The sequence below is a fragment of the Microtus pennsylvanicus genome, chromosome 12 (assembly GCF_037038515.1).
Source record: "Microtus pennsylvanicus isolate mMicPen1 chromosome 12, mMicPen1.hap1, whole genome shotgun sequence".
Classification (NCBI taxonomy): Eukaryota; Metazoa; Chordata; class Mammalia; order Rodentia; family Cricetidae; genus Microtus; species Microtus pennsylvanicus.
Genome location: NC_134590.1, coordinates 63,838,321 through 63,853,384, shown reverse-complemented (window position 1 = coordinate 63,853,384; position 15,064 = coordinate 63,838,321). Strand labels below are relative to the sequence as shown.

Genomic DNA, 15,064 nt, shown 5'->3' with positions numbered 1-15,064 from the left:
GTAAGAGCATGTAAGAGAATCTCCCACCGTTTTACAACATGAAGTAAAATAAGAAGAAGAGAGCTAGAAAGACCCGGTCACTTTCCGAGTAGACAGCTCCTTTAGACTCTCTCCTTGGCTAATGTTTTTAACTGTGTTAAGACTTTCTAAGAAAGAAGGAGAAGAAGATGGTATTTTAAAAATTTTTATTTAATTTAAATTTTTTTAAATTTGAGAGCCAAGTGTGGTGGTGGTGTCCACCTTTAATTTCAATACTTGGGGGTCAGAAGCAGGTGGAACTCTGTGAGTTCAAGGCCAGGCTGGTCTACAGAGAGAGTTCCAGGACAACCAGGACTGTCATACAGAGAAACCCTGTCTCAAGAGAGAGAGAGAGAGAGAGAGAGAGAGAGAGAGAGAGAGAGAGAGAGAGAAGAAGAAGAAGAAGAAGAAGAAGAAGAAGGAGGAGGAGGAGGAGGAGGAGGAGGAGGAGGAGGAGGAGGAAGAGGAGGAGGAGGAGGAGGAAGAAGAAGAAGAAGTTTTTACTTTTTAAATTTAATTTTAAAAATTTTTAAATTTAAATCTAATATTTGTGAGATGTTTTTCTCTCATTAATCTTTATCCCAACCGTTTATTCTCAGTTTTCAGCTGAAGAGAGATTAAGTGCCATGTTTTCTATCATGTAGAAACAGTGGGAATTTGAGCGCATGATTACTTTGCTCCTGAGTCCTGTAACCCCGTACCTACACCTGACTCTTCTCAAAGCGGGATTTTCATACATTAGATCCCTGGGCCAAGCTGCCTGGTGAAAGTCAGATGAGTTTCAGTTATTCAGTTATTCATAGACACAGATGACTTTTCTGATGCCTAAGCAGAGCAAGGAAGAAAGAAGTCTCCAGAATGAATTTGCTTATTTCGCTTCACTGAGGTAGTGTGAAATATGTCTTTATTTATATAATACACATGTAAGTATATATTTGCTGGTGACCTCTATATGTAGGCACGTGCATATGTTTACATATTATTGGTACGTATTTGCTCATGTACAACACTGATGTGCTACTGTGGGCTCTGATTTCAGGTTGTTCATCCTCGTGCTGATCGCCATCAGCATCGCCTGGGTGCCTATTGTGCAGTCGGCTCAGAGCGGACAGCTCTTTGACTACATCCAGTCTATCACCAGTTACTTGGGGCCACCCATCGCAGCTGTCTTCCTGCTTGCTGTTTTCTGCAAGAGAGTCAATGAACCAGTAGGTATCGTTCTAGAAGCTCCTGAAAAGCCGTGTGCTGCAGCAGTGGCTTATGGGGGTTTGCATATTCTCTATGAGAAGGATTCTGTTTTCCAGAGATCTCAGACAGAAGTGATGTACAGTTAGAAGTTTGGCTGGGTACGCCTCAAGGAATCCCAAGGGCCCCTCAGGAGTTAGTATCAGATCTACTTTCTCTCTGACCCCTCCAACCCAGTTCTTGCTATAAGGTCCCAACTAATAGTGTACGTTTTCCATCCAGTCTTTTTACCGTTTAGGCACTTAGTTTTATTTTCTTTGATTTTGGTCTCTGAAATGCTTTGCTTACATTGCCTTCCAGAGAGCTAACTTGAAAAGGTATAGACCCTGGTTACCAAAAGAGGAATAAATAGAACAGAGGTGTCTCCTATGGAGTGGGTGGTGAAAGAAACTGTGACCAGACAGCGTCCCCTTCCTTGCTCTTTGACAAGTTAAGTCATGTGGTGTTGCACGGGGTGTGAGTTAGAGATGAGGGCCACACCGTGTCTTTGTTCTGTCGCTCGGTGTTTTACCCTGCTATGCTGTGGGGACCTTCTTTGCTGGTCTATTTCTGTCCTCCGTGCTCCTTGTATCCATATGGGTGTGGAGAAAGTGTTCTGCTAGGATCTAACTATTTCCTGTGTTGTTTTCTTCTTCAGGCTCATAGTCCTTGCTTATTTGGCCTAGATCCTCTGCTTCCTCTTCGAGTCCTGATATCCTGTCTTCTGCTTGACTCGCTGTACTCGTGAGCTTTCCCTGTGAGGTTCCTAGTTGAGGAATTGGGTTTTCAGTTCTGTGGTCACGTTTCATCTTCAGTCCTCAGGGCTTCTGTCTCCTCACTGAATTCTGTTCTCACATCCCGATTGTCTCTGTCGTTCCCATCAGCCTTAGGTTTGCGTTTTCTTGAGCACCACGCAGGTGTGTATTCTCCTTCGTTTCATTGAACTGTTTGTTTGTGTCTTCTTTCAACTTGAATTCTTTGCTGAAGTTATGATTGCTCTTTTCAATTCTGTGTCCCAGGACTCATCTGGGTAACTCTCACTGGTGAATCTATCTACAGAAATTATGAGTGGAGGATAGGAGACACTGGCTCAATCTTTCATATCATTTGTATTTTTATAATGGCATCTGGTGTATGGGCTTCTGTAGTTAGTTCTGATGAGGACAGAGCAGGTTGGACAGAGGAGAGCATGTACCTGTGGGTTGGACCTGAAGGCAATGGCTTGAGTGAAGTAGGGTGGACGGAGGGGACTACGGTGGTCTAGGATGTGCCTCCTGGTCTAGACTGGAACGCATGGGTAGATCTGGCCATGTGGAAAGGTTGGATATGGTGTGGGAGGAACCTGTGGGTTGAAAACAGGTAGGTAGAGTCTGGCAGAAGCCGTCATTGGTTTCAGTAAAGACCAGGCTGAGGCAGTGTCTATGGGGTAGGAGCAGATTTGGGGATAGTGTGCAAATGGGGAGGGCCAAGGAGTCTCATTGAAATGAACCCTGGAGAAAGATGTTGGCTATTGGCTGGATGCAGGGGTTGGCTGCGGGGCAAAAGGGACCTGTGATCAGAGAAAGTCCTGGTGGAAGTCAGAGGTTGGTTTGGATGCAGGCAGAGGAGGTAAATTAGGCAGTGGCCCTGGATGTGTGGTCCTGGGAGAGATCAGGTGGGTTGGGGGAAGGCATGAGTGAGTCAGAGAGAATCACTAGGTGAGACCCTGGAGAAAGGGGTGGGAGATTTGGCAGGATAAAGAGGTCGGATGTGATGCAGGAAGGACCAGTGGGTTGTTGCAAGTATTTTTTATATTTTTATAGAAAAGTTCCTTTCTTCTTCATTCCTCAAAGTCTTTATTTAGTTTAACTCTTTTTATGTCTTCAGAGAATTTATCAGAATGTACAGAATGCAATGAATCAGCATGTACATGACTTGGGAGTCTTGTGAGGACATCAGCTGAAAGTATGCAGGCTCAAATTATTTGTGCTCTGGTTTTTGTAGTCCTGAGGATTGAGTCCATGGCCTCACACTTCTAGTCCAACACTCAACCACTGAACTACACCCTTCACCCTCAAACTAGCTTTTCTGTTAGGAGGAAGGTTTTGATTTGATATGCACTGTTAAATAGTCTATACCAACCAGTAAATGTTTGAATCCATTTTATTTTGAATTTTTGTTTTATGATACAGGATATCTTGTCATTGAAACAATAGACAGACTCATGAAAAGTGCTACTTAACAGTTCTGGCCCAGATCTGATATCAGTGTCCTGGCTGTGGATGGCCCAGAGGAGCCTTCTCTCCTGTTTCCTCATCTCTGGCTACTCTACATAGGACAATGAGAACACCAATTGCTTTCTTGTTTCAACACAATTAACCCAGGGTTTTCTTTTGCAGGGAGCCTTCTGGGGACTGATTCTAGGCCTTTTGATTGGACTCTCCCGCATGATTACTGAGTTTGCCTATGGAACCGGGAGCTGCATGGAGCCTACCAACTGCCCCACCATCATCTGTGGGGTGCACTATCTGTACTTTGCCATCATTCTCTTTACTATCACTTTCATCGTCGTCTTGGCCATCTCCTTCCTCACCAAGCCCATTCCAGATGTGCACGTGAGTATCCATCCATTCGAGACCTTTCCTGCTGCAGCACCCCGCTGAGCAGCTCACACTTTACAGGGCTGAGATAGCTCCAGCTGGTCGATGGTTTCATGTAGGAGGATTCAGGATAGGAAACATGGGATGCTTGCTGTCTCAGCACTGTCTGGTCCAAGCCTTTACAGCCCAGACTTCAGTCTGGGACTTTCCTGAAGACTCAGCTTCCTGAGTAATGCCTACAAAGGGAAGTGAGGTCACTTGACAGGCAGCATAATACTCTAGGTTAGAAGTCCTTGTCCAAAATAAGAAGTTAAATTTCATGTGAAAATACCATGGCCAAATGTCCAGAAGTCCTGCAACACACATGCCTAATACAAAAATCATCCACTCAGGGAAACTTAAACTATAGCTTACTTTTTGACTTTTTTCTAAAGGAGATATCTTTAACAGTATGCTTTCTGCTACTATAATTGAATGCTACAGAATAAGTAGATTATAAATAATATTATAAACAATATAATTATATAAATAATATTTCTAATGTTAAAAATGACATTTACAATATTATAAGTAATAGAAGTTTATTTCTCTCACCATATGGATGTTGGAAAGTCAAAAGTTGACAGACTTCATATGGTAAGGGGTTTCATGTTGCATAACAATGTGGTAGTTGGTGTCTTGACAGAAGCTGCTGTGAGAGAGGGAGAACGGATAGAATCCAAACTTCATCTTTTTTTATCAGAAAGGTTCTCCCAAGGTAGCAGTATTAAGAGGTAATTGGATTACTTCCTTCCAAAGATTATCTAAAGAAATACCCCACTCTTGATGTCACACCAGTAATTACATTCCAGTATTTGTCTTGGAGGAGACATTCACACCACAGTATACTATCAATGCCCACCCAATTGAAGCCTTCACAAGTCATAAGACACTTCTTTAGCTGCATATGTTGACATTGGGTTAAAGTTATTTTATAGTTTTACCAATTCAAAGAATAGTAAATAATGGGGCCATCTTATTATAATAAAAATAGTCTGGTGACCCAATAATACAACATTCTATTGTTCCCAGGTTATCAAGGGAACAGAGCTAGAAAAGGAACCCAATGTAGCATTTATCTGTAGAAAAAGGGTTGTATGAACACTTTACTCCAGCACACACTAATACAAGCACCCGTGGAATCCCTAAGAGAGCTTTAACCTCCCTGGCAGATTATCAAGATCTGAGACAGCCTTAATGTGAAACAGAATCTGCATTTATAGCTGCAGATTCTCCAGCTTGTCTTTTGCCAGCTCTGTGGTAGGGATCTTTACATTGTATCAACCATTTTGCTGTATCTCATTCTTTGGAAGCATTGAAGCTTCAAACATTTTTAGCTCTGAGCATCCTTTTGTATTGGCGGAGACTCCTCATTCATTCCCGGTCACCTAGACTCAAAATAATCACACTGAAACTATATTAATTGCAACACTACTTGGCCAATGAATCTAGCATATTCCTAGCTAGCTCGTATATCTTAAATTAACCCATTCCTATGATTTTATATTCTACTACTAGGCTTGTAGTTTACTCCAGGGTGCATCTGTCTCCTCCAGTGGCTACATGGTTTCTCCTGACTCCGCCTACTTTCTCCCAGCATTCAGTTTAGTTTTCCTGCCTAGCTCTGTTCTACACTATCACAAGCCAAAGTAGCTTTTTTTTATTCATTAAACAATAAAAGCAACACATATACTGGAGGACTTCCCACACCACTTGTAAAGTAGAGAAAGCAAGGCATTCAGCAAAAGTCATGGCTGGGGTGGATGTATGGCATTGGTTCTCACAGAATTTTACAAATTCTTACCTCACATTCCAAATTGTATCAGTAGAAACTGCCCCTGCTCTACTCTGTGTTGACAGGGCCCATGTTTGTAGTTTTTATTTCCATAGTGTGACAGTGTTCAGTAATAAGATCTTACAATGCTGGTTCACATAAATGACTTCTAGTCTTCTTTCTTAGCAGCAGTGATGAAAGGAACAAATGTAATTATCGGAGAAAAGTGAATTCATTCACACAACAAATATTTCAGGTAGTTTCTTTTCATGAGCTTTTAAATTTCAAAAATGTAAAAGCTCCATTGTATCTATGTATTTTGTGCATGTGTGATTGTGCATGTGTGGGCATCTGCATACTGCAGTGCACACATGAAGGGCAGAGGATAACTCACGTGAGGTGCTTGTCCTCTTCTATTCAGCAGATCCTCAGGATTGAACTCGAGGCTTCATGCTTGGTTGTACTCTCTTTTATTCACAGAGCTATCTCACTGGCCCAGCATGTTTAAATCTATTGTATTTTTAATTCACTTTGCCCTTTATTTTTGTTTTTATTTTTTTTACTACTAATATTATTGTACTTCTTTGATACTTTCATATATGAACATACTGAATTTGGTCATTTACACCATCCATTACCATCTCATCCCATGTCTTTCCAACAAGTCCCCTCTTACTTTGGCTCACAGAGTTTAATTATGACTGCTTGCATGAGAGTGAGCCAGGAATCCTCCAGAACCTGGGAGCTTGTCACTGGCTATCCCACTGGAGAAAATGGCACTTCCTCTTCAGCAGTCTTTAATTGTCCACAGGCCCTCAGTGTTGGGTGGGGTCTCCTGAGTGGCTTCCCCATGCAGGAGGAAATGGTGACAGCCCCATCTTGTGCTGGTCACTGGTGCAGTGAGGTCCCCAGTGCAAGAGGAGTCATGTCCAGTCGCTGCTCCCACGCTCTTCCCCATCTGGTCTTCTCCATTCTCTTCCCTTATTTCCTGTGATTCTCCCCTTAGCCTCTCCCTAGATTATGCTGCATATATTATGTGGGATTTCAGTGGGAGAGTGATCCATGATTTCTTGGTATGGCAAGGCCATATTCATTTCCTTTTTTGATTCATACTTTTCTGTTGTTTGAGGTTTCTGTCCTGCCTGGTTTCTACAGTCGTTAAGTCCCAAAGAAATCACACAGAGGTCTACATTAGTTATAAACTATTGGCCCATTAGCTCAGGCTTCTTATTAACTCTTATAACTTATATTAGCTCATTATTCTTGTCTCTGTTAGCCACATGGCTCAGTACCTTTTTCAGTGAGGCAGTCACATCTTGCTTTTTCTGTGGCTGGGCCAGGACTGCAGAGGAATGGGCTTCCTTCTTCCTAGAATTCTTCTTGACCCACCTCTACTGCCTGTCTGCTTGTCCTGCCTATACTTCCTGCCTGGCTACTGGCCAATCAGCGTTTATTTAAAATTTAACTGACAGAATACAGAAATTGTCTCACACCACTTTGTTTCCCCAAATTCTTGGCCTAAGGCACTATTTCAATCTTTCTGGTAATCTGTTCTGCTTTCTCCCACAGCTGTACCGTCTGTGTTGGAGTCTTCGTGACAGCAAGGAAGAACGAATTGACCTGGATGCAGGAGATGAAGACTTCCAGGAGGACACCAAGGATACAACTGAGATAGGTGTGTTTCTAAGCCACTTGTTGAAGTTTAGCAAATGCCTTTGTCAATGCTCACATCTCTTCTCAGGGACTAGGGAAGGGTAGTGGAAGACAGGTGCGGATATGCACAGAAGGAAGCTCACCAAATGGGCAACGCTGGGAAACTTTCTCAGCTGCCTTGCTCCTCAGATTTTGCAGAACTCAGTGAATCAGGGAATGAAGAATAATTTGTTCTTGATATGGAGCACAGTCAGGGTCGGAGATTAGGGCTTTCTGGTATAGCCTATGATCTGAGATAGAGATGTACACAAGCTATGTCCATTTCTGATGACACCAGAGTATGGGCCAGAGGCTCTTGGCATGTTAAGTTTTACCACTTTAGGTTAGAAACCCAATTTCTCTGGAGGCTTAACATGATGCTTAGTGTCCATAAACTTATGCTTTGTGATTTTTTTCTGTTGTCTGGGTTTCTGTCCTGCCCAGTTCCTGCAGTCATTAAGTCCCAAAGAAATCACATAGAGTTCTACATTAGCTATAAACTTATTGGCCCATTAGCTCAGGCTTCTTATTAACTCTTATAACTGATATTAGCCCAATATTTTTGTCTATGTTAGCCACGTGGCTCAGTACCTTTTTCAGCAAGGCAGTCACATCTTGCTTGCTCTGTCACTGGGCCAGGACCGCCAAGGAATGAGCTTCCTTCTTCCCAGAATTCTCCTGTTCTCATTGACCTGCCTCTACTTCCTGTCTGGTTATCCCGCCTATTTTCTGCCTGGCTACTGACCAATCAGTGTTTATTTAAAATATAATTGACAGAATACAGACATTTGTCCCACACCTCTTCTCTCTTTTTTTTCTAATAACAAGAACTCTGAATCTGATATACTTTGTTTAGCTTTTCTCCTGACCATTAGCCATAACAACTTGTAACCAACATTCTAAACAAAGGGAAATATCTATAGTCCATTTTATGGGAATGTGGGCATAGTTCTCCAGGCTACTTCCTGCTGGTTGGGGGTGCTGATAATCTTATGGGGACCTAAAGAAAATTTAGAATTATGATCAAGTCCTGACTGGAGTATCCTGTGAGACTTGATCATCTCAGGCAGAGTCACGAATCTGTTCTGGATGAAGAACTCAGACATCTGGTCCATCTATTCCTACTGGAGATTTCTTAGGTGATCTTCCTGATTTTTCTTAACTCAGAATGAATCCACAGCCTCTCATTTCCTGTGGAAACAAAAGCAAAACCTCTTCTCCATAGTAATATACCTTTTGACTTCAATTTTGAAGTCAAGGTATTTTTAAAGTACCTATCTTGGATTAATTCAGCAGCATTATAAACAAATATCTTTTGGCAACTGTTGCTCCTTCCTCAGCATTCAAACAATTCAAAGAGAACATAATAACATACAGTATCCAGACTCTCTGTATATTTTTCATCTTTAAATATTTAAACCTCTATTTCTTTTACTTTTATTTTTACTTTTAATTTTGACTTTTTGAGACAAGTTCTCTGTGTATCTTTGGCTGTTCTGGAACTCTCTCTGTAGACCAGGCTGTCCTTGAACTCACAGAGATTCACCTGCCTCTGCCTCCCAAGTTCTCTCTCTCTCTCTCTAAGGACTTTAACCTTTTTCTTTTCTCTCCCAAGCCTGCATATATTTTTAACACACTGTAAAACATTTAGAGGTTTTCTTCATCTTTGAATCTCTCTTTACTGTATATCTCTCTTTTTCTGGCCATGTGAGTCTTTAATTTGTTAAGCAAAATGGCTAGAATTAAAGCTGTGGCTTTGGTGGCTAGATCCAGCCTATTACTTAACTTTCTGAGATTTCAGCCTCATGGCAGAGGTACCAACCAGATCCATGTTTATTGCCACAACTCTATGGTGTTACAAGGTCCCTGCCAGGAAGCAAGCTCCAGCAGTGTGCTCACAAACCTCACTCAAATGCTCTGTGGCCAGACCTCCTACCTGAAAGAGTCCGAGTTTGTGCTGGCAGGACAGCCCAGAAAGCTGGCATTTTAAAATGGCATGGCTTTTCTCCTGCTATGGCTGAAAACAAAAAAGCATGCAGTCAGCTTTTCTTCAACACCATTTAAGTGTTTTGTGCCAGGGCCTCTTAAAAGAGCTGTAAGGTTGTACAGCTAAAGCTGAGTCCGAAAGCCTCTATTAAATGAGAGCACTTGCCTCTAGCAAGCAGAGCCCATCTGAGAAAATGCTGCTATCAATAAATCATGCTATCCTTTTTTTTCTAGAATTACTTCCCAAGCTCTCTCAGGCTTTATGTGGATGCAGTTTCCACATGGACATGCAGTTTCTGTCCAGCCCGGTTCCCACAGTCGTTAAGTCCCAAAGAAATCACACAGAGATCTACATTAACTATAAACTGACTGGCTCATTAGCTCAGGCTTCTTATTAAATCTTATAACTTATATTAGCCCATTATTCTTGTCTATGTTAGCCACATGGCTCAGTACTTTTTCCAGCAAGGCACTCATATCTTGCTTGCTTTGTGACTAGGCCAGGACTGCCTAGGAATGAGTTTCCTTCTTCCCAGAATTCTCCTGTTCTCATTGACTTGCCTCTACTTCCTGTCTGGTTTTCCTGACTATACTTCCTGCCTGGCTATTGACCAATCAGCATTTATTTAAAATATAACTGACAGGATGCAGACAATTGTCCCACACCATTTTTCAGTTCTGGGGAATCAAGTCTTACTTAGACTTAGCATGCTGTAAAGAGAGTGCTCTATGTCTGAGCTCCCCCACTCTAGCCCCAGGCTTAGTCTTTAAATTAAGTCTGTCTTCAACTTTGTGTTGCAACTTTTTCTATGTGGAAGAGAAACACACATGGGTATGTTTATGTATGGTGTGCAGAAGTATGGGAAGGTTAAGTACGCAAGTCCGTGTGCTTTATCTGGTACTGAAATGGAAGGTTGGTCCTGCAGACAGCACTAGATGAAGCAGAGAAAGTTACGGGTCTGGCATCAGACACAAAGACTCCTAGCTGCAGACCCAGTAGATATCGAGCTCACCGTGAGCCCAGGGACCACGTGGCCTCACCTCACTTCAGAGTTCTGAGACACGTATGTACTTGGCCACTAAAGCTCCAAAAATAAGTGTGTGGCTAGGAATGGTGGCACATACTCATAATCCAGGAGTCAGGAGGTCAGTCTGGCCACGTATTGAGCCTCCATTTCCCACCCCAAAAAAGCAAAACATATTAATCTGCTTATAAAAACCAGGATGTGCCAATCAGTAGTCTCTGAACACTGTGCTAACACATAGAGTGGGATCAGGGGAAGGGACCGGACCTGCAGACTCCAAAGCCGCAGGATCTCCACAACACAGGGCAACAGCAGGATATCCAGGAGGAGCCCTAGCGAGGCTCAGCCTAGATCGGGAGGTAGAAGCCAGAGGCCTCGAACCAGACCAATGGGGTTCATGGTATGACTCACAGTGTCAACACTGCAGCTTCCCCGACAAGATTTTTATTTTTTCCCTTTTTTAAATTTATTTTTCCCTTTTTCTCTTAAATATTGTTTTATTTGGGGCTGTGCAGGGCTAGAGGGTGAAGGGATGGGGAAATGAATGGGATCAAGATACATGATGTAAAGACACAGACTAAAATTTTTAAAAAGAACAAAAATAGCCTGCCACATTAAAAAAATAGAGTAGGGTGGATGTCACAGCTGGTCACTGGCAGAGCTGGCATCTGAAACTACGCCTATCTGTCTCCAGTGCCATAACTGACCTCTGAGCTGGGAATCTGCTCCCTTGCCAGCATCCACTTTGGGTGTCGGCACCACCGCATGGCTTGATCGAGCAGTACTAACGTGCACCTGCGTGCTGTGAGCCCGGCAGGTACTGACTGCTGTGACTGTGCATCAGGACCTGGTCAGAGTGGCCCTTCCCTCCGGCTAGGTCTGTTGTGAGACCTTTAATAGGCAAGTGCTGGCAACTCTCCTCTGGGTCAGGCCAGCCTCCCTGCCTTCCAGTGGCATAGCAAACGGATATGGTCCTAGATTTCAGAGGTGGGTTTACCGTATTCTCCCCAAGTCAGGTGTCCATCTCGTTGTTAGCACGTCCCTCTCATAATCTATTATCTTACCTGACTATTCTAAATCAAAGCCCATTTTTATTGGTCCTGGAAGAGATAAACCTCAGATTAGTTGACCATGAGAAGCCAGAGTCCAAGTCAACCCTGTCTCAGAATTGTATTCAATTTCCATTCTGGAAAACAAGAGAAGGATTCTTCTACAGAATGTAAATGCTTTGTGGTATTCCATCTTCCCAGGAAACTTTCTAGCCCCTTTACCCCAGTGATTCTCAACCTTTGGGTCTTGACCCCTTTGGGGGGGGGGGTTGAAGGTGTAAGTCATAAACAATCCCACACCAGTTCGGAATTATGATTAATAGAATAGTTATTTATTTATTTATTTGTTTGTTTTTGTTGTTTGTTTTTTTGAGACAGGGTTTCTCTGTAGCTTTGGTGCCTGTCCTGGAACTAGCTCTTGTAGACCAGGCTGGCCTCGAACTCACAGAGATCTGCCTGCCTCTGCCTCCCGAGTGCTGGGATTAAAGGCACCACCGCCAGGCTAATAGTTATTTATTTAAAGGTGAAAACTTACAGATCACCATCCCAGACAACAGCCCTCTGCACAACCAGGAAAGGAACCTAGTCGCCGGAAGCAGAGCCAGAAGCAGGAGAGCAAGCTGAAGGCAGTTGCTACTTTTTTAAAAAGAGAGAGACCACGCGCCAATGGGCTGGTATCTCAGTGGCTGTTGGCTGAAGGAGCAGAAGGAGCTCCTGCAACAGGGGGTCAAATAACCCTTTCACAGGGGCTGTCTAAGACCATCTGCATATCAGATATTTGCATTATATTTCATAACAGTAGCAAAATTACAGTTATGAAGTAGCAATGAAAACAGTTGTATTGGGGGTCACCACAGCATGAGGAACTGTATTAAAGAGTCACATCATTAGGAAAGCTGAGAACCACTGCTTTAGACTTTGTATCCAATCTTTTTATGTCTTTTTGTAGAAACAGAAGCTCCCCAAAAGAAGAAAGGATGCTTCAGGAAGGCATATGACCTGTTCTGTGGGCTGGACCAGGAGAAAGGACCAAAGCTTACTAAGGAAGAGGAGGAAGCCTTAAAGATGAAGATGACAGACACTTCTGAGAAGCCTTTGTGGAGGACAGTGGTGAACATCAACGGCATCATCCTATTGGCTGTGGCTGTCTTTTGCTATGCCTACTTTGCTTGAGTCCTGCCTTCTGGTGTAGGCTGGCTTTGTATTTCCCTTTAGACAATTCTGCAGTTGTTTGGGAAATTGTAAATTTTTTCCATTGGGATTAAATATGTAAATTGTAATTTTAGAGTTGCTGGAAGGAAATAATTACATTGCTGTAAACTTTTGCATTTGAAGCCATGTGGCACACATATCTGCCTCTCCTAGAGTTTAAGAAGAGAAATTGACACAGATCTCAGAAAAGTCTGCCTTAGCCACAGAAGACTGTGTGATCTCATGCTATTCTGCCTCAGTACATCCAGCTTGTAATTATTGTTTATAAATAATTCAATAAGATTTTTTTAGAAGTTGTAGTCTAGTTTCTGTCATTTTCCTACCTGACTCTTCCTTCTTTGTTTTTAAGAAATCTTTACCAATGACTCATATCTTAAATTTTTTTCTATTAAAAGGAAATCATTTTTACAATTGGATGAATGCCCAGAAGCTAAGGACAGAGACCCTATCCTAGGAATTTGTTTCTTAAAATGGTGGTCTCAAGGGGACAGTATTTATCTGCAGTATGGGGACTCCACCAATTGGGGGTGCAGACAATCTTGAGCAGCAGGAATTTTCTGGCCTTTAGGAAATGCCCAATGCGTGTCTCCTGTGTTTGTTACTCATCTCGGTGTTTCCTGTGCACGAAGTGTCTTAGCTGCTCAGGAGTGTACATTGACTCCAGGAATTTTATGACATTTTTGATGGATGCTGCTTGGTCCTTGTTTAGTTTGTATTTAATTTTATTATTTTTGTGGCTGCACAAAGTATACCTCTGATGTCCAGTATGGAGAACACTGCATTTCCTTGTGGCCCCTGCCTCATGGTGCTGATGTTGACATGAAATATGTTCTTAGAAGTTGACACTGTGTGACAAGACAGAGCAAATGCTCCTGCAGGAACATATGCCATCCAGTCACAGTTCATCTTCCCAGGAACCATTGACCTGATTAGCCCAAGGTCCTCTTTCCTGTGTGTTCCCATGGCCACACTGGTTGCCTTTTAAGGTGTCCCGGTTGGTGACCACCCACTGACAAGACTAAGGCTGATGCCCTTGTCTCTAGGTGGCAGTGTTTAGCTGCCTAGAGCTAAGCAGGAAGAAGAATGTTAATGTTGAGCTAGTTTTCCATATAAAAACAATTTTCATTTAACTTAAAATTAATGAATTAATTAAAATTACCCTTGCAAAAATCTAAATTATTTTGTAATATTATCCCATTTAAACTAGGAAATCAGTATGTTATTATGGAATGATTTTAAGTTAGTTTACAAAAGACCTGAGTAAAGTCTTGAACTTAGATCTGGCTCCAGGGTCAATGGATGGTTTGTGGTATAGGAAAGAAAACCTGGAGAGACTTGCTTGAGGTCTTGTCTCCTTCCTCTTCCTAGACTGAGAGATGGAAAGTGGGGAGTTTCTCAGGGCCAGCACGGCACAGAGTTCTGCAGAGTGCTGTCTCGGAGGGGTTGGCACTAGGGTGTGGTCTTGAGAGGAGAAAGGGGAGGATCGAAGCTTGTGGGTGGAAAGGGCGGTGTGAACTCTCGATGGTTTTGGTTTCAGTTCTTGGCATTGCCAATTATTAACTGTATATATTATAATAAATTATTTTGTCTGAGATGTGTGTTTTTCTCTGTGAAAGATGGAAAGTCTTGGTGCTCATTGGATCTTCTGTGGTGTGGAGAAGACTTTGGAAAGGGGATGGCAGACACATGCAGGAAAGTGCCATGCAGATGCTATGTTAAGTTGTATTATTGTCCCAATGGTTAAATGGTATTTGTGTTGATAAAAATGAAAACAGTAAAATTCTTACAACTTTGAAAAATTACAGATAAAAGTGAACTTAATTGTGGTTAGCATTCAGATATGGGACACACACACACACACACACACACACACACACATACACACACACACACACTTGAGCAATTAAAAATTGTAGCCAAAACCAGGCACAGAGGTGTGAGCCTATATTCTCAGGTACTAGAAAAGCCCAGATAGAAGGAACACTTGAGCCCAAGAGTTCAAGATAGCCTAGGCAACATAACCATATCTCAACTCAAGAAAAATGTAGCTATTCAACATGAAATACAGGTTGTCCTTGTATTTAAGACTTTTAAGTGTTTAAGACTTTAGATCTTTTTGGTTATCCTTTGAGGTTAGGGAGTGAACCAAGGCTTGGATTCCCCACCTATGGTCACCTCTAAGGCCAGGGAAATGTGCCAAAGCTTCAGTCTTCACTCATGGTTACCCTCTGAGGTCAGGGAGCACACTGAGACTTTGTATTCCTCCACTGGTCCCCCTCTGAGTTTAAAGAATGCATGGAGACTTGATCCCCCAGCCAGAGCATCCTCAGAGGTTAGGGAGTGCAGTGGGATTTCAGCCTCACACTGATTGTTGCCCTTAGAGTTCATGGAGTGAGCAGAGACTCTGTCTGTCTCCACACAGCTCTCATTTCCCTCTGGAACTTTTCCTGTTTAATATCAAACCAA

General features: G+C 42.5%; 1 protein-coding gene across 1 annotated transcript in view; it reads left to right on the top strand.

Annotated features, from left to right (window-relative positions):
* Positions 1-14,190, top strand: part of LOC142832604 (sodium/glucose cotransporter 1-like) — a 60,133-nt gene extending 45,943 nt beyond the window's left edge. The window contains exons 12-15 of the mRNA XM_075943163.1: positions 1,058-1,226; positions 3,621-3,836; positions 7,204-7,309; positions 12,336-14,190. Of these exons, the coding sequence (XP_075799278.1) occupies positions 1,058-1,226; positions 3,621-3,836; positions 7,204-7,309; positions 12,336-12,559 (715 nt within the window). The 3' untranslated portion in view covers positions 12,560-14,190. The remainder of the gene's footprint in view (positions 1-1,057; positions 1,227-3,620; positions 3,837-7,203; positions 7,310-12,335) is intronic.
* Positions 14,191-15,064: the final 874 nt, after the last annotated feature.